This window comes from Pantherophis guttatus, chromosome 2, assembly GCF_059756535.1.
Source record: "Pantherophis guttatus breed Tessera chromosome 2, ASM5975653v1, whole genome shotgun sequence".
NCBI lineage: Eukaryota > Metazoa > Chordata > Lepidosauria > Squamata > Colubridae > Pantherophis > Pantherophis guttatus.
In genome coordinates, this window is record NC_142064.1 from 206,333,287 (window position 1) to 206,360,923 (window position 27,637).

At 40.6% G+C, this 27,637-nt stretch overlaps 1 protein-coding gene across 4 annotated transcripts in view; it reads left to right on the forward strand.

The window, feature by feature from the left end:
- DAG1 (dystroglycan 1) overlaps nt 1-27,637 on the forward strand; it is a 90,848-nt gene that overhangs the window by 25,200 nt on the left and 38,011 nt on the right. For all 4 annotated transcript variants that reach the window (XM_034441383.3, XM_034441402.3, XM_034441392.3 and 1 more), the window contains exon 2: nt 18,734-19,129. In XM_034441383.3, the coding sequence (XP_034297274.2) occupies nt 18,851-19,129 (279 nt within the window). In that variant the 5' untranslated portion in view covers nt 18,734-18,850. The remainder of the gene's footprint in view (nt 1-18,733; nt 19,130-27,637) is intronic.

Consider the following 27,637-nt stretch of genomic DNA (forward strand, 5'->3'; position numbering starts at 1 on the left):
TCAGGGAGACCAAAGATGAATCAGGGAGACCCATTTTCATTTGTTTTGAGCTATGGAGCTTGCTAGATTATTCTGTGCCAGTCACTTTCTGAGTTGCTGTGGAAATAAAAGGGTGTTTTCCCATTTATTTATTTATTTATTTATTTATAATGCAATTTATATGCCGCCCTATCTCCAAGGACTCAGGGCGGCTCACAACGGTAAAGATGCACAGTTCCTCATTAAAAGACAATATAAAATTAAAATTCCAATTTAAAACAATTTAAAATTCATTAAGAAACCCCCCATCAGTCTAGGCTGCGGAACAACCAGGTCTTCAAATTGCGGCGGAACGAGCGAAGGTCAGGGGCCATCCGGAGCTCCAAATGAAGTTGGTTCCAGAGGGTGGGTGCGCCCACAGAGAAAGCTCTCCCCTGGGGGCCGCCAGCCGACACTGTCTGGCCGACGGCACCCTGAGGAGGCCCTGTCTGTGGGAACTCACCGGGCGATTGGGAATTGTCGCTGGCTGCAGGGGGTCCAACAAATATCCCAGGCCTAGGCCATGAAGGGCTTTGTAGGTAATAACCAGCACCTTGAACCTCACCCAAAGGGCAACCAGTAACCAATGCAAATCACGCAGGAGGGGTGTAACATGGGAGTGTCGGAATGCCCCCATCACAACCTGCACGGCCGCATTCTGCGCCAGCTGAAGCCTTCGAGTGGTTTTCAAGGGCAGCCCTAGGTAGAGAGCGTTGCAGTAGTCAAGACGGGAGGTGACCAGCGCATGAGTAACGGTGCGTAGGGCATCTTGGTCCAAGTAAGGGTGCAACTGGCGCACAAGGCGGACCAGGAAAAAATGTCACTTCCTGTCCACCGGGAGTGGGGAAATGGGCCCTTTCAGCCTCCGTAGGGCCTCCAAGGGAGTGGGAAAGGCTGTTTTTGCCATTCCCAGATACACAGAGAGGATCTGGAGCCAGGTAAGAAAGAAAAACGGGCCTTCCCCCCCCGGCCCTCCAGAGGCAAGAAACAGCCTGTTTCCCTACTTCTGGTGGGCCCAGAAGGCCCGAAAATCAGCTGGCCAGTGCGCTCATGCGCCCCAGAGCTGAGTTGGCATGCCCACTAATATGGCTCCGCGTGCCACCTGTGGCACGCATGCCATAGGTTCGCCATCACGGAACTAGGTGGTCCACTTTTCTTCAGCTTCTTTATAGAGATTGCATTTGCTGTCTCTTGTGTTTCAATTCTGGCTTTGTATGCTGCTGCTATTGCTCAAATTATGGGCAACCAGCCTTTCAGAAGCAGTGTTCATTATGAAGGTTCCCCTAATTTGAAATGAAATGTTCCTTCTCTAACATTTGGGGGACAGAGGTTGGCCCCGAAGCCCCTCACTTGGGTGCCCCAGGGGTCAGTCCTCGTTCCTCTTTTGTTCAACATCTATATGAAGCCGCTGGGTGAGATTATCCGGGGTTTTGGGGTGAGGTATCATCAGTATGCTGATGATACCCAGCTTTTTATATCCACCCCAAACCAACCCAGCGATGTCCTCGACGTGATGTCCCGGTGCCTGGAAGCGGTGCAGATCTGGATGGGGAGGAACAGGCTTTGGCTCAACACTGCTAAGACCAAGTGGCTGTGGGTACCAGCGTCTCGGTCCGATCAAGAGATTCCATCTTTGGTCATAGGGGATGAGGTGTTGCCCCCTGTAGACAGGGCGCGCAACTTGGGTGTCCTCCTGGACTCATGGCTAAACTTGAAAGATCATGTAACAGCCGTAACCAGGGGGGCATTCGCCCAGGTGCGCCTGGTGCGCCAGTTGCACCCCTATTTGGACCTAGATGCCCTACACACGGTTACTCATGTGCTTGTCACCTCCCGTATTGACTACTGCAATGCCCTCTACATGGGGCCGCCCTTGAAGACCACTCGGAGGCTTCAGCTGGTGCAGAATGCGGCCGTGCGGGTTGTGATGGGAGTATCTCGATACTCCCATGTTATACCTCTCCTACGCGACTTGCATTGGTTGCCGGTTGCCCTTTGAGTGAGATTCAAGGTGCTGGTGATTACCTATAAGGCCCTATATGGCTTAGGGCCGGGATATTTGGGGGGCCATCTGCAGCCAGCAACAGCTGCCCATTGCCCGGTGCGTTCCCACAGAGAGGGCCTCCTCAGGGTGCCGTCAGCCAGACAGTGTCGGCTGGCGACCCCCAGGAGGAAAGCTTTCTCTGTGGGTTCACCTACCCTTTGGAATCAACTGCCCCTGGAGCTCCGGGTGGCCCCCGACCTCCGCTCTTTCCGTTGCGACCTGAAAACGTGGCTGTTTCGTTTGGCTGGCCTGGACTGATGGGGTTTTAATTTTTAACTTGTTAGTCTTAATTGCACTTTTTACTGTTAAATTATGAGATTTGGATTTAATTTCTTTTTAACTTTTTCATTAGATGTTTTTTACGGTTATGAGCCGCCCTGAGTCCAGCTGGAGATAGGGCGGCATATAAATCTCATTAATAATAATAATAATAAAAATAATAACTATCACTTGTAAAAATAGGTATGAATGGAATTTGATGCTTTCAAACCCAGGGATCTCCTTAGAGTATAAATTTCATCATATTCTTCATATGTGTCAGCCTTGTGGACTGTAAGTTATTGCAATTTTCATTTGTTTTCATTTGTGTCTTTATTAACTGAAATAAAATTTTCAGCTTAGGAATGTCAGAAATGCTAGAATCAGGTATAAGAAATATCAAATAAGTATTCGTGTTGTTATTGGGGTACATAGTGAAAAAATACAACTATGATGGTCTAGCTGATTGTTCTTGAAGTCTTCAAATATAAGTATGCGACTTAAAACTATATGGTGAATATCTGAAAAGAATGCTATTTTTATTGCATGGATTAATTTACAGCTAAATTCTTCAAATTCTGTTAGGGGCATAAATTATTTGGTAGTTTTTAATGGGAAATTCATTTTTTTCCTGTCATATATTAAAGCAAACTTTTGTTTACCTTTCAAATCACAAGATTTGGTTAATGTGCAACAAGGAAAATACATGCACAATAATAAAAGCACACGGGTGTATCTTCTATTAAAATATATTTTAAATTATCAGGACAACTGATATTGCCTACAAGGTTGCCTAGAGGAAATAATTTTTAGGTAATTGAATAATTTCAATCTGCTAGTCTTTTTTTCAGGGGAAATAACATAGATTTAAAATATATGTCATATGTAATTGTTTCTTGCAATATTAAGCCTTGAATGGAAGGAGAAGAGGAATTTTGGGTACATGAAACAGTTTAGTATAGTTATTATTTTTCTTGAATTATTTTTCTGGATTATCCTTGGGTTTTCTATTCTCTTATTTTTGGAAATGAAGAGTCTTGAAAGCCCTTCAGTTTTCCTGTGCGCTGCTTAGAGAGTTCAAAGCAATGGGTGATAACCTTGTCTGATTGGCCAGAGGCTGAGTTGTAATTTGTTTAGACACGCCTCCTTCCTGTTTAGCTCCAGTTTGTTAACTCAGTCAGCCTAGAGAGACATATTCTGATTATCTCCATTGCTTGGACTCTTTAAAAGCACACAGTAGAAGAATTTCTTGTCAATTTGCTTCGTTTCGCCTGGGGAGCGCTTTCTGGCACTGCGCCCAGCCAAGTGCTGAACAGCTGAGTCGCGGGTTTCCGCGGTGGCATTTTTTTACTGCGGAGAGGCCTGCGCAGCACTGGGAGTCTCCAGCTTCTTCGATCTCTCCGGACCTGGTCTTGTGAGTTTTTGGTGGATTGGCATGGGGAGAGCCAAGGTGTCGGCTCTATGCCTCTTAGCTGGGCAAGGATGTGTGGTGTTAGATTCCATCTCCCTGGGCAGGCTGTGTTACAATTCGCGCTTAAAAGCCTTGGTGTAGGCTCAGTACCATTTTGGAATCCCCCCCCCCACGCAGCCTTTATTCTATTCTGCTTGCAAGCTGTGGTGTCGGCTTGGCATGATTAAAGCCCTTAACTGCCCTCCATACTGGGGTTTGTTTACATCAGGAAGGTGATTGCAAAAAAATTGTCAACAATTACTTGAGATTTTACAAAGAGGAAATTATTTGGCTGATTCACTGTTACCTTGTGGCCTTCAAAATGGTGTCTCGCAGTAGATCTACTTCTCATGCCTCTGCCTCTCCCTCCATTAGGCATCAAGCCTTGGAGGCTCCAGTCACAAAAAAGAAAAAATCTAGATCCAAAGTACCAGTTACTAGATCCCAGCCTTCTGTTCAAGCCTCAACTTTATCTGCAGTTGATAAGGATGCCATGAGGCAACAACAAACCTTAGATAAACAGTTTGATAAGGCCCAGAAAAAGGCAGAGGCTAGCAAGCCACATTCCACTCCAGCTTGCAGCAGGGAAACAACTGATGCATTAAACAAGGACCCTCTGACTCTGGATTCCCAACCAGTTTGGTTCGTTTCCCACTGCCTCCACCAGCATACAGCCACTGCAGGCTGCAGATATGGAGGCTCCCTTGGGCATAGCCATTTCTGAACCAGGATCCTCTCAGCAGTTCCCATGCCTCTGCTACCTTATGCCTACTGTGGAGGGGCTCCACCCGGAGGAAGGCCAGGGTACCGCACTGTCACAAGACTTGTACAAAATGATTGCCCAAACTATTATCAGGGGCATTGACGCTGCTCTTGTGCAACGGGGTTTTTTAGCGACAGACCCGAATCCAAGAGCCACTCCTCCAGTATGTCCTTCGGACAGAGACTCTCATTCTTCTTCACCATCACAGCAAAGTGACATGTCCTTTCATGATGAAAAAGAGGAGTTGCTGAATTATAATTTTTCTGAAGATGAAAGGGTCATTCCTGATAAAGCCCCTGTCATGGGTCTGTTTCATCATAGCCTATTTAAAACACTATTGTACAAGACAAAGACAACAGCCAATATCGGGGCACTTACTGGGCAACCTGAAGGATCTTTGGACCCTCAGGATCCCATGGCTCTTCTTTTTAGCGAGCCTGTTACAGAGCAAGAGGCAGTTCCACCCCCTAAGCTCTTTGTGGATGTCATACAACGACAGTGGAATCAGCCAGGTTCCATCTCTGTCCCTAGTGGCATGGATAGGAAAATGTACACAGTGGAACAAGAACTTGAGGATCTCCTCAAACTTCCAACCGTTGATGTTCCGATGGCCAGTTTGGCATCACCTAACATCCTTCCTTCAGATTCAGCTGAGGGTCTGAAAACGAAAGACCGAAGGGCGGAACTTGCTGCTCGTAAGACCCACCAAGCAGCAGCCTGGGCCATTCGTTCTGCCACAGCGGCGTTCTTCTTTTCTCTGACTTCTCTAATTTGGCTACATCAAATGCAATCCCGGGAATCTCCTGAGGACACCCGCTTGCATCAGGACTTAAATAAGATAATTGCTGCCACAGAATATTCAGCAGATGCTACTCCTACCTCCGCTAAGTTTGCTTCTCGAGCCTTAGCGTCTAACATCACCTCCAGATGCCTCTTACGGCTGAGGCACTGGCAGGCGGACATGAAAACAAAATGGCGCCTAGCAGCGGCCCCCTTCAAGGATGGCTCTCTCTTCGAGGAAGCCTTAGACCATATATTGGTGAAGGGTAAAGATAAGAGGAAGGTCCTCCCTCACGTCTCTCGTCGAATGGACAGACGAATTGGGTATCCTTACCGCAGACAGCCCTTTCGTGCATCTGACACAATGTTTCAGAGTCCGGCCTACCAAAGGACCTTCCTACCAATCGCGGACAGGCCACAGGACAGGTCTTTCTTTTGGGATTGCTCCAGACAGCCACAGAATAGATGCCCCTTTCGGAGAGCTGGCTACTGACCTTACCATCGGTCCAAATGACTGTCCCAACAAAGGCCCTATTGCCTGAGCAGATTTGCAACCTGTTGGTGACACACGACCACCGACGCCTGGGCATTACAAACCATAACGCTAAGTCTCACCCTAGAGTTCAGTTCCAAACCCCCTCGACAGTGCATCCAATGCTCCGTCTCACGGGATCCCACCAAGAGATCTCTAGTGGAAACTGAAATCCAACACCTGCTGGCCATTCAGGCCATAGAACTTGTGCCTCTTCAATACCAGAGGTTTGGCTTTTATTCAATACTCTTTCTGGTGCAAAAGAAATTGGGCGGCTGCAGAGCCATCCTAGACCTAAAAAACCTGAATGTATACATCAAATACAAATGCTTCAAAATGCAATCCCTGCACACCATTCTGGGTTGCATAAGACAGGGAGTTCTTTTGACATCAATCGATCTTCAAGAAGCTTATCTGCACATGCCCATCAGACCGTCCCACAGGAGATTCCTCAGTATGTATAATATGTTATTATACATCCTGATAGAGTCATCCAACATCTGGAGCCAACATTCATGCTAAAAGTCAACTTCTGGTTCCACCGGGCCCAGGAGGTCATCTTACCAGATTTTTGCCCAAATCCCAAACATTCTAGGGAACGTCGGTGGCACACCTTAGTTGTACACAGGGCCCTGGCAGGGCATCGCCAGGATGGCTCCATTCCAGAAAATGGAGGAGTTGTTTGTTTGTTTCTTTTCAGCCCAGGTCTCTGGGCACAAAGGTTTCTCCATCTATCATAGGTTGCTGACTCAAAGCCTGTATTTCTGTGCCTTACGACCATCAGGCCTGGCCTATTCCGGCCCTCATTCTGGCCCATTCTACTAGAAGTGCACCCACAACAGCGGCCTGAGCCACTCAAGCTTCAATACTAGAGATTTGCAGGGCAGCTACTTGGGCATCGCCTTTTCCCTTCATTAGAAACTATAAACTTGACATGTTTGCCTCAGCAGAGACGGCCTTTGGGAGACGGGTCTTGCAGCAATTTCTTCCCGTCAACAGGACCCTGGAGGTGTCTACTCCCCAATACTTACCTTGGGCATATAACATTGCTTTGGACTCTCTAAGCAGAGCACAGGAGAATGAATGTTGTATTTATCCGAACATTCGTTCTATGTGCACTGCATGAGAGTCCAACCCCTCACTAATTCTAACAGGATCCAGCATCCAGGAGAGTATGTTTTTCTATCGTTACAGGTTATGTCTTCTCCAGATCCAGACCATCGTTAACAAACTGGAGCTAAACAGGAAGGAGAAGGCGTGTCTAAACAAATTACAACTGAGTCTCTGGCCAATCAGACAAGGTTATCACCCATTGCTTTGGACTCTCACGCAGCGCATATAGAACAAATGTTCAGGTAGGTACAATGTTCATTCTAGAAAGATTAGTATAATACCAGAATCAATGGAAGTCATTCACTGTAGTATTTTATTATAATATGTTAGTTTAATATTTGTTTTGAATGTATTGTTGATATATAGTAGCTTCTTTTGTAGACACATAGGTTGTAACTGGAATAAGCATGCATTAGGTTGTACAACCAGTTTAGAGGATTACAAAAGTTGACATGAAAACTCTAGAGTAGCATCTATTAACTAGATAGCATATTAGAGTATATAAGCTTGTGTGGCTGAATAAAATTAAAACATATAGTTTATTACAGATTATGTTACCCTACTTTGCTTTTGAATAACTTTCTTATCTGACCCTTTCATTTCATTTTTAAGTATCTAGCAAGTTTCACATTCTTTGAAGCCTTACCTCTTATCATTGTAGATCATTCTACATGGTAAATAAATTGTATGTATTCCATAATACGTGATTTGAAATTGATAATCTGTTTACTCAAATATACATGCAAAGTAAGCTATAGGCACCTTTCCAAATTCTGGAAACATTAGTTTCTAACATAATCAAGGTTGACTCAGCCTTCCAGCCTTCCGAGGCGGGTAAAATGAGGACCCAAATTGTTGGGGGCAATATGCTGACTCTGTAAAAGGTTTAGAGAGGGCTGTAAAGCACTGTACAGCACTATAGAAGTCTTAAGTGCTATTGCTATTGCTATTATATTAGAAAGTCATATCTGCTAAATTAATGAGATGTATTTTTTCACATTGTGTATTAATTACATACAGGATCAGTTTGCTAAGAAGGATATCATTGGTAGTGAGCCACGCATGTCTTTTCCACCTAACCCCTATATGTGTAATATAATTTTGCATTTTTACATGTGGTGTGGTCCATTTCTGCTTGTAATTAAGTATGTTCTTACTCTAAAGCCAAGAAGTACAATTTTACTTGAAAAGAATCCTAAATTGCTTCTCCAAATAATATACCATAAGAGTTATCTTTGATTCACTGAAAATTAGAAAATTACAGTAAATTAGATTATTTTTTTTCACTTTGTACTTCCTGGAGAAAGGATTGCTCGTCTTCACATAAATATTGTAGGTCTATTCATAGTATCTGAATTAGTTGTTCTTCCTAATGGTGAGCATATTCTTCCAAAAAAGGAAAACTACTTGATGTTAGAAGTACAGTATAATGTAAGAATTTATTTAGAGCTTATCAAAATATAGTCATATAACTGGCTAGCTAATCTACTTAGTAAAGAGTTTAGCATATGGATATGTTTGTATGAGACTATTATTTAAATACTGGTGTAATTAAGAGTTTACTAGAGGGATACTGTCTCGTGTTTATTATTAAAGTGGAGGCTTGATGTGAATAAAATTGTTGCTTGTAAGTCAGAGCATATATGAGCTTCTGCCTGTCCAAACTTCCAAAGTATATTTCTTCCAAGGGCCATATGAAAACTGTAGCTAGTCCCATGCATAAATCAGGCAGGTGATCTGTGTACATTTGAATGCCTAGGAAAGAAGTGTAGAGAAAGAGCAAGAAAGAGTACAGAGAAGACAGTAACAGAAACAGTAACTAATAGAGTTGGAAGTGATCTTGGAAGTCATCTAATCCAACCCCCTGCTCTCTCAGGAGACCTATACTATTTATGATAGATGGTTGTCCAGTCTCTACTTAAAAGCCTCCAGTGTTGGGGCACCCACAATTTCCAAAGGCAAGACTAATAAATGTGATAAAGGATCAAGAAACTAAACTGTATGATGAATGGCTAGGCCTAACAAAGAGAAGGTTAAAGGGTGACATGATAGCTGCCTTCTAATCCAATACATAAAGGGTTGTCACAGAGAATAGGGTTGATTTGTTCTCCAAAGCTCCTGTGAGCAGGATAAGCAGCAGTGGGTGGAAACTCATCAGAATGAGAGCCAACCTGAAATTATAAGGAGAAATTTCCTGACAGTGAAAACAATTAATTAAGGGAACAGCTTGCTTCACAAGGTTGTGGATGCTCCATTGCTGGAGGTTTTCAAGAAAAGATTGGACAACCAGTCTCCTGCCTTGGCAGGGGATAGGACTAGAAGATCTCCAAAGTCCCTTTCAGCCCTAATTCTGTGATTCTAAGATGGAGAAGGAGGATATACAACATTAGAGAGGTTGGTTGGATGCTAAGTGGCAGCAATTGGGAAAGAAGTATACGGACAGTGGGGAAAAAGGTGGTTGAGCCAGGTGGTATTCTTGGCAACAGGTAAGTGGAGGCAAGGGAGTGGAATGTGCTGTAAAGATCAGCCAGTAGACTAATTAGTACACAGCTGTGGAGGTTGTGAAGGGATGAGGTGCACCAGCTTTGCCCACTTGTTCTTCTCTTCATTTTCTTTGGCCAAAACATGGTGCTTCAGTTGGGCCACTGCCTGTTCAGAATGAAGTACATTGTTCATTTTATGCATACCCCTACATCAGATGTTATGGCTGTAAATGTTTCACTAAAATTGATGGGACTTGATATAGCACATCTATCAATCTTTAAAATTTATAGAGCTTGTGCTCTGTATAGAAATAAAACAAGACTATTCATGAAGATTTGTTATGCTTCTGCAGCATGTAGTGAAGAGCTTGCACTTTCATTTTGTTGTTTGTTTATATAGCTGCCCACTTCACAAAATGTGGCTAGGTGGTGTACAAATACAACAACATTTTAAAAACCGTAAAACTCACAAACATAAGTTAACAAGGGATATTGCTGAATAAAGTGAAAATTCAATATTGTTGAATGCTTTTTATAGTTATATCCATTTGTTTTTGGCTTAAGTAAACAACATTTTAAAATCTTTCTCATGGTCCCATAAACATATAGTGTCTCTAACATGATAAAAAAAATTAAACCACTTTTTATATGGCACATTTAAACTTAAAGGAGCAAACTTCAAATAATTTAATATACATTAATTTTTACAGGAATCCTGTAAAGTAGTGATGAAAATATCTGTGACTCTCCAAGGTTACAAACTACCAGTTCTGAATTTTGAACCAGTTTACAATGTTGTCTGGGGTAGATAGAAGATGTCAGAAATCGGTATGATCCTTCATATTAGAGATGCAATAAGACAGCAGTTTGCTTAATAAGCTCATGGCAGAAATTAGATTTGAGCCAGGGACTTCCCAGTTCATAGCATGGTCTATCCACTGTGCTATATTAGTTCCAGCCTTGTAAAAATATGTTTTTATATAAAACAGTTTTTCATTTTTGTTAGTAGTCTTTCCTCTGAAGGGGAAAAAGACTCCTTATCAACAATCACAGGAGAGGTTTTTGGGGAATGCATGGAATGTAAGCACCAGGTGGGGACAGGCAGATGTGCTTATCAGTCACAACACATTTAATAGAGAGTGGTTTATTTCTTTAAATCTCTCATATAATTTGTGCAACAGCTTTATGTATCTGTTTTCTCTGACACAGATTTTGATATGGTAACTTTATTATGCAATTCATTGCAGGTAGATTTTGTTCTGAATTCAGCTTTCAAGGTCCAGTTGTTCACTACCTTATTATAACCTAAATGTGGTCTTGAAGTGATTACTACTGATTAAAGAATACTCAAGGAAAATAAGGAGATAGAAGAACATTACGGAATCTTTCATGTTCTATACCCAGTAGACATCTTAATTTGCATCTAGATGGTCTCATCGGTATGTTTACTGAAAAGCAAAAAGCAGCTGATAGGGGAAGTAGGTTATAGGAAAGGTTCTTTTAGGGAGTGGAGGAGTAATGGAATTCAGCAGTGAAGCAAATTTTCAGTACATTGAAAATACAATGTTCATTCTGTGCTTTAAATATGTTTTGCCAAGTTATCACTATGTTAAGCTTAATTTCTTCTGCAAAATATTAGATGTTTATAGATAAAAAGCTTTGGAATAGATTTTTCAGGGAGAAGCATATACTTTTGTTAGGACAAAATTGATTATATTTAATTTTGAATAAGGAGATAATCAGTAAAATGGAAGTCTGAAGAATATTAATAAAATAAAGAATTTAAATTTTGGTACTAAATCAAAGGACAAATTCTTTACTGCTAACTTTGTACAACATACTGGTGCAGACAATGTAATCATTACATTTCTTTGTCAGCTTCAAGAAGATTTAGGATACGTGTTATCAAACTGAATGATTATCGTGATGAAAATTGTTTTGATTCAGCAAAGTAATTAGCAGCCACATATGTGACACTCAGCAGAATCCAAGCATTTTAAAACATTTGAATATAAAACATCTTAGAAGTTATTCTTCATGGGTATTACAGTTCTGGCAATTCTTTAAGGTAGGTTATATAATTGCTCAAGGTTATCAATTGATAGTTTCCTGTAAGTGAAGAAGCATTTTGATACTCTCATCACTCTGTCCTGTATTGACCCCATACAGAAATAAATAATGTAATAGCTCTCATTCCATCACCTCAGAGTAGCACAGTGCATTTAAGAATCTTATCATAAAAGTCTTCTGCAATTATTATCACTCTGCTGTCCGAATTGTTTCCATGCCAGTCTCCATTCCCTTTGCTTTGCCACAGGAATTCTCCTAAGTAGAATGGAATGTGGGATAACAGATTCTGAGATAGTGGAATGGGGAAAAATTATAATCTTATGTCTGAATAGACCACATTTAGAAGACCTTGCCTAATACAGTACTGTATACTTCAGTTACAAAGAAAGATGCAATAATCTGGAAATAAATCTTGTTGCTTAAAATAGTGTGTGGGTACAGTATTTAAGCTCATTACAGATTAGGGAAGGATAACTAAACTATCTCAAGGCATGGGAGAGGGGAGAGCTCTAGGGCAGATGAAATAATGAAATAAATTTAGTCAAGAGCTTAAAATGTTAGATCAGAAAGGTTAAGAAAACACCATTTATCAGTTTTGTCCGTCTACTTATATCTTCATTTCTATGTTAATTTCTTAAATGTAATATTTAAGGATGTTGGGATATCTACTAGCAGTTAATAAAAAATGTGCAAGAATGAAGCCTATAAGGATAGAGTGTTTGAGAATGAGGATCTTTCCTCAAGAAGTTAGTTGAGATGGTGGTGGATTAATACATGTAAAAGGAGGAACAGCTTCCAAATGTCCATTCGTTTTGTATTTTTGCTGGGGAAGGCGAAAATAGGATCGCGGAGGGTTTGGGAGGCCAAAAACAGGCCCGTATTCGGTCAATAAGACACACACCATTTTTTTGAGGGGGGGGGAGTGCGTCTTATAGTCTGAAAAATACGGTAACTTGAACTACTGAGTGTTACCAGATCTAGCCATGTCCTTTATAAAAGAAATAAAGTTGAGGGATGGGTGAGACAAGACAGCAATTTCTTCTGCTCCTATGCAGCATGGTTCAGTTTTTATTCTCAAGCTTTGATCTATCAGGCATCATTGTATTACATTTTCCTTTTTCAGTTGTGTCATAGAAATTTAAGTATTTATCCTTCCTCTCTGCATGCCTAGGAAGTGGATAGTAACTAGATCCCCTACTATAAGTTTAGGCTTTTCATCTATTCTACAGAGACATCAAACAAAGTATCTAAAGTAATTTTGTTGTAGAAAGTTGCATCACACTTATCCAGTTAGCAACCCCCCCAACACTTCCCCCACTTTATTGATTCCAGGAAATTGTATGCATCTGCATTTTAAAAGATTTTTTCTCTCTCTTCTTCAGCTCTTTTCTTTAACCTCTTCAAATTTGAACAAAGCCTTTGATGAAGTGCCTACACAACTGCAAATTGGGCATCAACCAAATTTTTGAGGGCAGGTATCACAATGCATAGTTCAATTTCTCCATAATACCATGATCAAAATAAGTTATTCATGTTCTGAATTAATGTCTAGATGGGATAGATGAGGGCCAATAAACAGATTGAATCCTGACAAGATTTCATCTTCAGTGATCAGCAAATATGAGAATTGGGAGTCTGCTTCTTCTCAGCAACACTGCATTCTCAGAAGGAACAAATATGGAATTTGATGGAGCTCGGCTCATCCAACATATTGGATGTTTAGATTATTTTGTGACCAGGAGAGCTCCTTATAACCAGCCTGGGTTTGATTGTTCATATACTGGTCACCTTACATATAATACTTATGACTGATCATTTAATGATCATTTGAAGTGATGCTGGGTTTCAGAAAGGGTAAAGCACTTCTAGCCATCATGCTGCACCCTAGTCACATAATCACATGACTAGTTGCCAAGCACCCCACAATCCGTGTAATCTCCATTTGCAATCTTTCCTGCCAGCTTCCCAGAAAGTCAATAAGGAAGGCAGTAGGGAAGGTTGCAAGCTGCTGATGCCTGCTGAGAGGATTCCCTCTCTCTCTCCCTTCCTCTCCCTCTCTCCCTCCCCCCTCTCTGGGAGCTTCCTATCGAGGGGAGATGAACTCCTCCAGTGGAATGGAAAAATGGAGCTCAGATTCCAAACATCTAAGTTCTGTTCCTGCAGGCCACCGGAGCAGTTCCCTTCTAGACAGAAAGGGGAGGCAAACTTTTGACAGGGTGGAGAAACTGAGCTCATATCCCGAAAATCTATTCCTGAAGCTCACCAGAATAGTTTCCTTCCATGCACAGAGGAGAGCAGAATTTTGCAGGCAGCTCTTTTGCTCCATCTGCTTAATAACCTAGGAGATCACTTGACAGCTCAACCAGGAATGCCAGAATTATGGTCATTGAGCAAAGCAGTCATGTGGGCATCTCCCTTAACAACCATTTTGCTCAAGATTCCAGTCCCAACTGTGGTCCTAAATTGATGATTACATATACTGCATTGTGCTCTATGAGGCTACCCTTACTCTAGTTCCAAACCTTCAACTAGTGTAAAATGCTGCAGCCATTTTTCTAATACATTTACTACATCTCTATTGAAACATCTACCCTGGTGACAGCTTATTACTGAGCAGGGTTCAAGGTTTGACATATATAAAGCCCTGACCAATTTGGGACTAGGATATTTGATGGATTGCCTTTGCTGTTAAAGATAGTTGCTGAGATCAGGATCATCGGGAAGTCTATTGCATGTGTCTAGCACTGCAGTGCAATCTTTTGTGCCCTTTCTATACATTTTCTAAACATTTTCCTCTAAAATCTAAAAGGAATCTACCATTATATTGTTTAGGTGCTGGCTGCAGACCTCTCTTTTCATCTGGACATTCACTCTATGGACATTAGAGGAATACCTTCCCCCCACCTCCAAATTTGCTTTCTCTTTCTCATTTTTACATGTATCTATACATATATAGCTACAGTATAGCATTTTGTATTACTATAGTGAATGCGGAGAAATCCTATCTTAAGGGATTCAAGCAGGAAAGAGTTATAAAAAACCCTTCAACTTCATACAGTATGTCAATCAAATCCATCCTATCAGTCTAAATAGAACAGAAGTTATCAAAGCCAGAAAAATGGAAATCTAATCAACAAAGCAGAAGAAGATTTTTAGGTTTTTCTCAATCAAATGGACTTTTAAAAAGAAAATGGGCCAGATCCATTTGGCTTTTCTCTCACAGGAAGACAAAAGTATCTCTTCATGGCTGAGTCCAAGCTAGGTAAGGAGCACTTCCAATTTTCACAGGAGCCTGGGATTGAGGTGCAACTAGTATAGAGCAATCTGAACTAGTTGAAGCTAGATGTGAGCAGAAATCTTAATTTAATATAAACAGTGTTGTTAGACAGAAATCAGGTCCTTCAGGGCTTTTTTTTCCTCAATATTTATTTGGTAGATTTATAGCACTGTCCACCTCAACTACATAAGTTTGAGTGGGTAACAATATTAAAAATGATAAACATACAAAAAATCCTATCGATAGTAAGTGTAAATAACAGTCAAATATTATGGGTAATCATGGAATAGAATTTGGAATAGTAGAAATTGCACAATAAAGTTAAAATTCATTGGGCGCAACCATTGTGTTAAAATCTGGCTACCATGAAAATTGCATCCTAATGAGAGTTAAGGAAAATATTATTTCTTCCAAAACAGTGTGCAAAACATGGTTTGGATTGATTAGAAAATATATTCTCCTGTACTGAAATGCAATAAGATTCATACAATAAAAGCTGGAGCGGTGGCAAATAGTAAAACTTAAGTAACTTTAATTTCCCCAACACTAAATTATTAAGAATATATAGAACTAGTGGTAAAAGGATTAGAATTGTTAATTAAAATTGAGATGAACCAAATTTAGTCAGCTGTGAAAAATTAATTGACTTTGAACTTTGGGTTCTTGTGGGGAGAAATTGGAGGACTGAGCACATTGTACTCTGCCATGAATTCCTACTGGAAGACTGGGATTTTATTTTATTTTATTTATTGTTTTTATTTTATTTAGAAAATGTATTATTTTTATTTTATTTAGAAAATTTATTTGTCACCCATCTCGTATTCAATGACTCTGGGTGGCGTACAGCAGTCTAAAATATTAAAACAGAAAAGACATTAAAATCAACAGTCATGGCACACAGTAGATAAAACCATAGACAATTACAAACCATTAAAACCAGATGGGAAAGGTGGGGGCCAGACACACAAGGGGTGGGGAATTGGGATTAGGTTTTAATTAAACAACCACCTCCAGTATGAAGCTTCCCATCGGGTCCCCAAACCATCTGGCAGAGCCAGGTCTTCAGGCTCTTTTGAAATGTCCGGAGGGAGGGAGCCAATCTCACCCCAGGGGTAAGATGTTCCAGAAGGCAGGAGCCATGGCAGAGAAGGCTCTTCTCCTGGAGCCTGTCAGCTGAAAATCCTTGTTTGACGGGATACGACTCTTAAGAAAATAGCAAATGAAAGAATAATACATTAGAAAAATAGGCCTCATTTTACTGACCTCGGAAGAATGGAAGGCTGAGTCAACCTTGAGCCGGTGAGAATCAAACTTCCGAACTGCTGGCAGCCGGCAGTCAGCAGAAATGATCTGCTCGCTTTTTCTGGGTCTTAGTTGCAGTGTCTTCCACCAACTGTACTTGAATTTACAGTGACTAGCAGAAACGCCAAATATAAAAAAATACTTAGTTAAACTTTGCAGAAAGGTTGCAAATATTTCTAAATGATAGAAATATGCTCTGTACATGTATATTACACCAGTCATCACACATGTATTTTTATTATTGTTCAGTAATACACTATACTGAAAGGAATCCATTGCTTAGCTCAGATCAGTGGCTCTTGATGTAAACAGCCTACACAGTAAAATGTGTACAGGTAATCAGAGTGCTTCTGAGTGCAGCTAATCCCTATAAATACTCTATGACAAGTTGGTTAACTAGTAGTTAAATGTGAGCTAGATGGCATGTAATTAAGTGAATATTATAGCTAGCTTGGAAATCATACTCCAAGGTTGCTTATTGGTGGTTTCTGAAATAGGGAAGTATCAAATTGGGTATCAGTTGTGGTGTAATGGTATGTGAGAATAACCTTAAAAGACAGGAGGGAGAGTTGTAGACTGAAAAACTGGAGTGTAAAAATTACCTTGGCCCACAGAAGGAGGAGGCACAGGAAGGGACACTCCCTAGTTTTCTGGAGAACAAAAGAAAAGGAAGGGAGAAATATTTTTAGTCTTGCAAGACCAGTTAATGTAATCTTACAATAAAGATAGAACTGGTACTCTTTGTTGTGCCTCTTGTCTGTATTACCTCGAAGGCCATTGTTCTTCAATATTTTCAGTAATGAGTGAAGAAAGAGGGAGAAATCATATCTGTAGATGATCAGTTGCTTTTGGATGTGGACCAAAGTACACATCAGTTGTTTCTTTCCAAGTTTATTGATTGAGGTGCTACAAGGCTTAGAACCTGAATGACTTCAATGAGGTGGCAGAAAGAATAGTTACCAAGTCTGCAGATAATACAACATTGGGTAAGATAGCTAATTGTCTAAAAGATAAAAATAACATTTAATTGGACTGAGAAAACAGAATGAAATTTAACAGGGGCAAGTGTAAAGACAAAACAGAATGAGGAAAGAGGAATCAAATGCACGAGTATTGGATGAAGATACCTCACCTGATAATGCTTATGAAAAAGATTTTGGAATAAAGATTAACTGAAAACTGAATGTGAGCCAAAAATTTCAAGAAATAAATTGTTTATTGGTGTTGAAAATTTGGGTTTTTAATGACTCATCAATGCAAATATTAATCTAATTTATAATTTACATATGTGAATTGTTCTGAACATTATATTTTACATGAGTTTTTAAAAAATAGATTAAAAATAGAATTAAAATTAGAATGAGAATGAGAATTTTTTATTGGCTAAGTGTGATTGGACCACAAGGAATTTGTCTTGGAGCATATCTCTCAGTGTACATAAAAGAAAAGATACGTTCATCAAGAATCATAAGGTGCAACACTTAATGATAGTCATAGGGTACAAATAAGCAATCCGGAAACAATATCAATATAAATAGCCACAAATAGTATACCAAATACTGCATAGCTATGTATTATCACTGTTAACACTCTACATTTTGGATATAATGAAATGTAACTATCTACTAACTCTTGTTTAACCTGTATATTTTAAAAACCAATACTTATTTGGAATTATTGCAGTACCAAAAGGAAAGTGGGAGGATAGCCAGTTTTAGAACACTTCCCTGCCAGAGGTTACTTAATAGTGATTTATGGTTTTGTTGTAGTTTATGACTGTAGTAGTCCAGAGTGAGAATTTGAGGGTTGTATTTCAGAAGGAGTGTTGCTTTCACTCCCTGTGTGGAAAGTTCATTATGTGTGGATGTGGGCAAACTTTTGTCATAATTGAAATAGGAAGTCTAGATTTTCAGAGGGATCTTGCTGGATACATACTTGTCAAAATAAACACATACATTTTTTGCAATATGGCATAGTGGATTAAGGATTACAGAGTGTCTTACATAGAACTTTGTCCCCAAAGGAAAAAAGATCATATAGAAAGGCTGTCCAAGTTATGATTTGATGGTTTGAAAGTGTAGTGTGGAAAAAGCTCAAAATAGTGGGAATAATTCTGTCATTCACTACAAATGATCTTTTAGTCTGATAACTAAACTGTAAAATTCTTGCACAAGTGCACTTTTGTTTTCTTGAAAGGTCATCTGGTTCCATGATAATTCCTCAATTCATATTTTCTTTTATTTAGATTATTATGATTCATTAAAATTACTCATGGAGGGAGGAAACAGTAAATATCTTGGGAATTTCTAATACTGAAATTGCTAAAACTAAGGTGGCATGAGCCTGATTAAAAATGTAAATAAAAATCTCTGATAGCTCCTTTAAGAGCAGGATACTAGTTGAATAAGAGAGTACATGTGGGAAAAATCTGTTGGGTCCTACATTGGCCGGCATCCATCTGTGCTGAAACAGACTTGTAAAATTTGAAAAGCAAGGACCTAAGGCAGGCTGCTTAGCTTCAATTCTTGAAAGATTTCATGTACTAATTAGCTAATAAAATGAATCAAAGAACATTTAATGTTCATTAAAATTTAATGAATTTTCTTCACTTTCTGATCACCGTTGTGTATGTTCTTCTTTCAGGCATCAAGATTGACAACAATGAATCTGGTGTGAAGACCTTTTGATTAAGCAATTTTATATAGATTGTTGGCTCTGAGCCTTATTTTGTGGCTAGTATAATTGGTGCATATAATTAAAATGAATCCTGGATTTGTACAACTACCCCCAGTATTGGGGAGGACTTTGCTGGTTCTGACAATGATTACTTCAGCTAAGTGCCATTGGCCCAGTGAAACCTCAGAAGTTGTACGGGACTGGGAACATCAGTTAGAAGCCTCCATGCATATGGTGCTTTCGGACCTCCGTGAGAGTGCACCAGCAGTGGTGGGAATTCCAGACAGCTCTGCTGTGGTAGGTCGCACCTTCAGAGTCACCATCCCTACAGAACTTATAGCTTCAAATGGAGAGATTATCCAGGTGAGAATTTAAATTGATATTTTATTTTATTTTATTTATTTATAACCCTTATGTAGTCTCCTATCTCACACAAGTGACTCTGGATAAAAACATGCAAACTGACCAAAAGATATGCCTCGCTCCACTCCCAATAAGAAACTAATAACTATTAACAGAAGCAGAGCTCACTTCACCTCTGATCCAAATATCTACGGAAACACCCAGGTCTTCAATGCTTTATGAAAGGCTAATAGGGTTGGGGTCATCTTAACCACCATCTATGTCTATGTATTTGTGTAATGGGTAGAAGGAATAACTTTGAGGAGCAGAAGAAACAGCCATAACCATGGCAGCAGTCAGATAAAATATATCCAAGTCTAGGCCAGAACTGTAACCTGAAAAAGGATCTCGGACAGACCCTTCTTAGTTCTCACAAAAATAAAAGGAGGAAGGGGGAAAGTGCACTGAGATGTGCCAGACTGAAGTCAGCCCTTCAAGGTAGATGACCTTAGGCAACCAAAGTCATGCATGCTAATACTTCCATTTCTTTTTTTCTTTTCTTTTTTTGAATCAAGTTTTATTGTTTTTTTCCCCCCACATCACCCGTATATTTTATGAACGGAGTATTGGCCATATCATATCTTATACAACTTATTGTATCCAAATACATTTTACTTAGTTACAATTTCTGCCAAAATTATCTTTTTCCATGTTTTTTGATCATATCTTAATATTTCTATGCTTGTTTATATAAACAACATCTTCATTAGCCCTCAAATTCTAATTTATCTATTTTTACTCATATTTATTCTCTTGTTTTTAAAGAATTCATTCTTTAACCTAGTACATTTACACATGTTCGGGGTTGCCTTTCTTCCATTTCATCTTTTTTATTGTACAGCATTTTTTCTTCTCATTCTCTTCCATCTCCCTCCCTTCTTTTATCCTTCCTACTTTCTTCTTTCCTCCTCTCCTACTCCTTCACTACTTCCCCTTCCTTCTTCCCCCCTCCTCTCTTTCTCCCTATCTAACCTTCTCTCCTACTCTTATTTCCCCTCCCTCCCTTCCTTCCCTCTTCCCTTTCTTCCATTCCTCTCTCCTCCTCCCTTCCTTCCATCCCTCTACTCCTTCTTTCATCTCTCTTTATTGCTGTATTCATTTTCCATTTACTATTTTCCACTATGGTGTCCAGGCAACCCCGACTTTTCCTCCATTTATTAAATATATTTCTCAAAATTCCCCTCATCTTTTTAATTATTAACAATGTTTTTCAACTTATTCCTTTTACCTTAAAGCCTTTGCTAAGTTAGCTTCCAATCCTTAGTCTATTTTATCTTTAACAATATATTTCTTCTATTTTACTTCTTACTTATATTTCATTTCATTCTTACTTACATCATTTACTGACGTTTTAATTTTGTTCAATTTTACATTTCAATTTTTCATCGTAATTTCAATTAATTCCTTTGTTGTTCTCCATGTTTAAGACATACTTCTTTACCATCCACTATTATTTCTCTCCAATCTATACATCTTTAAATAGCAAAACATATAACCCATTCTGTCTTTCACATTGCATCTACTGATCTATTTTACATTAAACCGCATATTTCTTCTTTTTGGCTGCTTACCCACATTTCATTTCATCCTTATATCCCTTTTACAATAATCTATATATTTCTTCTAAATTACTTTTTACATACAATTTCTACTACTAATATTCTTCTCTTAAATCAGCATACTAATATTTTAATTTCCTTTCTGCTCTCCCCTTAACCATTTTCTTTTAATCTCTCCACAATTCCCTTTCTTGATATTTTCCTCCCTTTCTCCCATTCTCTTATCTTCTTCTTTTTCTTTTTCTTATATCTCCCTTTCTGCCCCCTTTCTCTCATTTTTACTCTTTTAATTTTCCCTCTCAATATTTCTCCATTTCCTTCTCTCCTCTTCTTTTTTGAGAGATAATCCCCCTTATCCATTTTTATTCTATCACTGTCAATCCCAGCCTAATCATCTATATCTTTATTTTCAATTATTTCCTTTTCAATATTGTCTTCTTGCTTCTTTTGCTTCTCATTCATATTTTTTGTCTTTCCTTTTTTTTTTGCATTCTAACCAACCCTCCGCTTCTTTATTTCCTTTAAACATTTCTCATATGTTTTGAAACATTTCTCTTCCTCATACTCACATCCTCCCAGTTCTCCATGTTATCAATTTAAAGGGCAAAGATTTTTAAACTTATTATTTTCGTTTGCATATAGTTCAAATTCAAGTCCTTATAATGTCTCTTTTTTTCTTTTTTCTTTCCAAATAGTGTCCAATTCAAATATTCTTTTGAACCATTCCAGTTCCAGTCTTTGTTCTTTCCACTTCTTTTGAAATTGTGCTCCAGCTGTTTAAATAAACACTCCTCCAGTATTTTCTTACAGTGGTCTACATAAACTTAATGTGATGCTTTCTTTTCACCAGTAGATGTCTCTCTCCAATTCACAAATTTCCTGACAACAAAGTATCCATTGTAAATCCACAAAAATAATTACTTCCTCTTCTCCAAATTAAATCCTTTTATTGTTTAAAAGAATACTTCTCTGTTTTCTTTTTCTTATCTTATTTTTAATTTCTTCCAAGTCCAGTTTTAAATCCAGGTGGAAGGTTCTTTTTAGGGGTTTAGTTTTAAAGTTCATCTTTTTTTTTTCTCCACTTGAATTCCCGAGGGCCAATTAGCTACTAATTACTCGTTGGGACTTCTTTCCAGCTTTAAAAAAAAATTTCTTCTTACCTGTGAGTTGGCCAATCACTCATCCGGTAACAATACTCTGTTCAATCTCTGCTCCTGCTCAAATCTTAGTCCGGTTGCCCCAGCTTGTAGCGGTCATAATGGCTGCCTCCCCCAGCCAGGTCAAATAGCTACCTCAGACCTTCCGAGGAACTTGCCTGTTCCTCTTGGTCTCCCGAGGTGCCTCTCTCACTCCCCCATCCCTCCAAGACAGTTCTGGTCTGAAGACCCCCCCTCCCCCGACAGCAGTTTGTTTGGCTGGGTTTCAGCGAAGCTTGTCGGAGCTTCGCTATTTCCCAGCCAGTATCGCCGTGACGCTTCCAGTTTCCTAATACTTCCATTTCTATAAGGATATAATAACCGTGGTGAGCCATGAGGGCACAGTGGTTAGATTGCTGTACTGCAGGCTACTGCTGCTGACTGCTGGCTGCCTGCAATTTGGCAGTTCAAATCTCACCAGGCTCAAGTTTGACTCAGCCTTCCATCCTTTCGAGGTCGGTAAAATGAGGACCCAGGTTGTTGGGGGCAATATACTGACTCTGTAAACCACTTAGAGAGGGCTGTAAAGCACTGTGAAGCAGTATATATGTCTAAGTGCTATTAGTGCTATAACAGAATCTTGCAAGTCAGAATGCACCTCTCTTCCTAAAGATTACTTCTTCTGTTTCGGAGAGATGCTTTGCCTCATGGCAGATGCTGCCACTGAGAAGACATAACTCTGGGATCCAACATGTTGACATTGTTTAAGAGAAGAGACCTGGTGCATAGATCTGGTAAGATGGGCAGAAGCAATAAGAGAAAGATGGTCCTGCAAATAGTCTGGGCCCAGGCCATAGAAGCTTTATAGGTAATAACCAGCACCTATTGAACTGTACCCAGAAGCCTACAAGAAGCCAGTGTAGCTCATGAAGCAGCAGTGTTACATGGATGTAATGAGAAATACTAAAAACTGCCTGCACTGCTATATTCTGGACCATCTGCAGTCCCATACAGAACACATTACAATAATCTAATTAGGGGATGGGTAAGGCATGAGTCACTAGAGCAAGGCCTCTTGGTTCAGGCATGGGCACAGTTACTGTACAAGAGAAACCTGTGCAATTGTGCCTCCCTTTCCCTCCCCCTCACCACGGCTACCACTTGCTCATTGAGCAGGGACTGAGAGGACCCCTAAATTGCACACCAATTTCTGACAAGGAAAATGTACTCCCATCAGAGTTAAAGGGGTAAAATCCCCTGAACTAGGGGCTTTCAAACTCCATCTTACCAGGGTTGAGCCAAAGCTTTTTCTCCCCCATCACAGCCTCCAGACATTGGGAAATCCCCCTGACATCATCACTCGGTCAGTCGAAGGAGGAGATGTGCAACTGGATATCATCAGCATACTGATGATTCCGCATCACATACCTACAGATGACCCACATTCAGCAGTACATGAAACTTAAAAGTTTGCAAACCCTTTCTAATTTTAAATATTTCTGCAGAAACATGATCTATAATATGGTCTATTCTCATTAGGATCTAGTCTTAAAACTAGATTAGGAGAACCCAATTAAACAAATGAGTCAAAAACATTTTACATTAAGTTATTGAGGAAAATGATCTAAAGTTACATACTTGTGCATGGCAAAAGTGAGGCAGCTTTTCAGGCCTAACTTTATAGTATAATTCTCCAATGAGAGAAGTTGCTGTGATGGTGATGATTGACTTTTCTTCTAGTGGGAAAAAATACTGGCATAACTGACCTTCCTGTGTTTCTTTTATTTTCTTTCTGGACTGTCAGACAAAAAGTTAATTTGCACCCATAACTGAAAGGTCACCTTTATAGAAAGATAAACTTGGAATCATTTATGAGATACAAATGGCTTCCCAGTCCATAAATAACTAAAGTAGTTCCCACTCTGACATTTCATCTCTTTCTTGCCCTTTCTCCTCTTTCCTTGTATCTACCCCCACCCCCACCCCCACCCCCAACAAAGAGCTACTCATTATTCTGGCAATAAAAAGTAAGAGTCCTTTTTAGAGTGATTGCTTGCATTACAATTGTGAGGCTTGTACACAAAATATGAATTTGTCAACTTGAAAGTTTATTAAAAATATAAAACATAACTGGCTACACAATTACTACACTGAGAAAATTCAGAAGTGATGGTGATTTTATTGTATAAATGCTTCTAAAAATTCAGAAGTGATGGTTATTTTATTGTATTGAATAAATGCTTCTTGCCATCCTAGTCAACTGTCTTATGCCTCAACAAAAACTCTTAGCAAGAGATTTCACTCGCTCAATTTTCATTTTGTATCTCAAAATACAATCTGAAATACTGTTACTGGAACTTCATTTTCAATTTGTGTGTGGAAGTTGTTTCATTGTCCTTTTATTTGGCCAGCAGTTTCGATGTTATATATGTTGGTGGCAGCAAAAATACTTTATGCACAACAATGGAAGGACACTTCGATCCCCACAATGGACAAATGGCTGCAAAAGTTGATGGAGTTAGCAGAGATGACTAAATTGACTTTGATTAAAGAAAAGAACACAATTTTGTTTTCCTTGGAAACCTCTTTTCAACTTTGTGCTTTGTGCTTGTTTTAAAAATGAAACTTTGATTTTGGGTTTTGCTGATTAGATAATTTGTTTTCGAAATGGCTAATATATATTATCATATAAAAGTAAAAGATTTAGGTTTTACCTTATTCTACTGCACCAAAAGGAGTCAGAAGTCAATGCTTTTTCTTTTTCCCCTTTTCCCTTCACTTTTCTCTCTTCCCCCTCTCCTCCATTATTTTCCCATTATTTTCATTTTTCTTTGAATTTCTGTACTTTACATTTTGATCAACAAATAAAAATATTTGAACCCTTTTATTTGGCCAGCAATGTCCAGGCTGTTCATAGAAAAGCCAGTGGGTGTTATCTTACAGCTTAAGGCTTTTAGTTGCAGATACTATTAAAAATTGCCATTAGCAGGCAAGAATATGCTTGCAACTTGTTAAGTGATTTCCAAGATGTAAAGAAATGGTTTTCCTCTTTCCTTTTTTAAGCTATTTACATTTATGCTCTTAAGAATCTCAGTTTTTGTATGGAATAAATTACAGGCAAGCGGGAGAGGTATTAATTTTGAATAACTTCAGAGGCTTCATTGTAGAATTGACTGAATTTCAGTGTAAGATGAGAGCACCTTATAAGAAAAGATAAGCAACTTCACATATCATCCTGATTTCTAGGTAACCCACTTCTCAAAAGGAATAAAATTTCTTATTCAAATTTACTGTCTTACATTTTATTCAGCTTGCCTTATGCAGCAGTCATGGAATTTTAAAACAGGAAGGGCCCTGAGATCAAACATTTAGGATCCATAAACTGCATAATAGATACTTACAAAGTGACAGATCTGGTTTGATGAAATGATTCAGGCCATGAAGGCTTCCTGATTCACTTTATTTATTTATTTATTTATTTTATTGAATTTGTATACCGCCCTACTCCCGAAGGACTCAGGGCGGTGAACAGCCATAGAATAAAACATATAAATACAAAATTTAAAATAGATTAAAACGAATTAAATAATTTGGCTGAACAAATTAAAAACCCCAATAATTTAAAACCAGATTTAAAATTTCCATTTAAAAAGGGGAAAGACTTAGGTCAGGCCGGCTTGATGAAATAGGAAGGTCTTGAGCGCGCGACGGAAGGTACGCAGATCCGGGATCCTCCGTATCTCCGGGGGGAGCTCGTTCCAGATAGTAGGTACCCCCACAGGGAAGGCTCTCCCCCTGGAGGCTGCCAGTCGACATTGTTTGGCCGACAGCACCCGGAGGAGCCTCTCTCTATGGGAGCGTACTGATCGGTGGGAGGCTATTGGTGGTAGCAGGCGGTCCCGTAAATAACCAGGTCCTAAACCATGGAGCGCTCTAAAGGTGATAACCAAAACCTTGAAGCGCACTCGGAAGACCACCGGGAGCCAGTGCAGCTCGCGCAGGAGAGGTGTTACATGGGAGCGCCACGTCGCTCCCGTCACCACCCGCGCGGCTGCACTCTGCACCACTTGGAGCCTCTGAGTGCTCCTCAAGGGGAGCCCCACGTAGAGAGCATTGCAATAGTCCAGACGGGAGGTGACGAGGGCATGAGTGACCGTGCGTAAGGAGTCCCAATCTAGAAAGGGACGCAACTGGCAAATCAGGCGAACCTGATGAAAAATCCTCGCAGTCACGGCCGTCAAGTGTTCTTCTAAAGACAGCTGTGAGTCCAGGAGGACACCCAAGTTGCGAGCCCTTTCCGTGGGGGCCAATGATTCGCCCCCAATAGTCAGCGATGGCACCAGCTGACTATATCGGGATGTCGGAAACCACAGGTCTTGGATGGGTTGAGTCTGAGCCTGTTTCTCCCCATCTAGATCCGTACAGCCTCCAGGCACCAGGACATTACTTCAAGGGCATTGTTGGGGTGGTCTGGGGTGGAGATGTACAGTTGGGTGTCGTCAGCGTACTGATGGTACTCCACCCCGAAACCACGGATGATCTCGCCCAGTGGCTTTACATAAATGTTGAACAAAAGGGGCGAGAGGACCTATCCTTGTGGCACCCCACATATAAGGGGCCTCGGGGTCGACCTCTGCCCCCCCGTCAACACAGACTGCGACCGGTCAGAGAGAAAGGAGGAGAACCACCGTAATACAGTGCCTCCCACCCCCAACTCTTCCAACCGGTGCAGCATAATACCATGGTCGATGGTATCAAAAGCCGCTGAGAGATCTAACAGGACCAGGACAGAGGAGCACCCCCTGTCCCGAGCCCTCCAGAAATCATCCACCAATGCGACCAATGCCGTTTCCGTGCTATACCCAGGCCTGAAGCCGACTGGAACGGATCTAGATATGTCGTTTCATCCAGGTACTGGGGGAGCTGTCGTGCAACCACACTCTCAACAACCTTCGCCACAAAGCGAAGGTTGGAGACTGGACGATAGTTAGCCAATACTGCCGGGTCCAGGGAAGGCTTCTTGAGGAGAGGTCTCACCACCGCCTCTTTCAAGGTGGTGGGAAAGATACCCTCGCCCAATGAAGCATTTATAATCCCCTGGAGCCAGCCTTGCGTCACCTCCCGGGAAGCCAGCACTAACCAGGAGGGGCACGGGTCCAACAAACGTGGTCGCATTCAGTCTACCCAGAATCCTGTCCATGTCCTCAGGGGTCACAGGATCAAACTCATCCCAGATAACATTCTCATGACCTGCCTCCATCATCCCCGCTGGATCTACCCAGTCGGAATCCAGATCTTCCCAAATCTGAGTGATTTTGTCATGCAGATACTGAACAAAATCCTCGGCTCTTCCCTCCAAGGGGTCCTCCCGCGCTTCCTGGTGGAGCAGGGAGCGGGTCACCCTAAACAGGGCAGCCGGGCGATTATCTGATGACGCAATAAGAGCAGCAAAATGAGTACATTTTGCTGCCTTTATCGCCACTAGGTAATTCTTAATATGAGATCTTACCAGTGTCTGGTCAGATTCAGCACGACTGGCCCTCCAACTACTCTCTAGGCGTCTTTTCCGGCGCTTCATCTCCCTTAGCTCTTCGGTGAACCAAGGAGCCAGGTGAGATCGGCACCGGGTCAGAGGCCGCAAAGGCACAACTCGATCCAGAGCTCCAGCGGCCGCCCTGTCCCAGGCGGCCACTAGGTCTCCAGTCGAGGCGTGAGCTAGAACCTCGGGGATTGGCCCAAGCTCCATCTGGAACCTGTCAGGTTCCTTCAGTGAA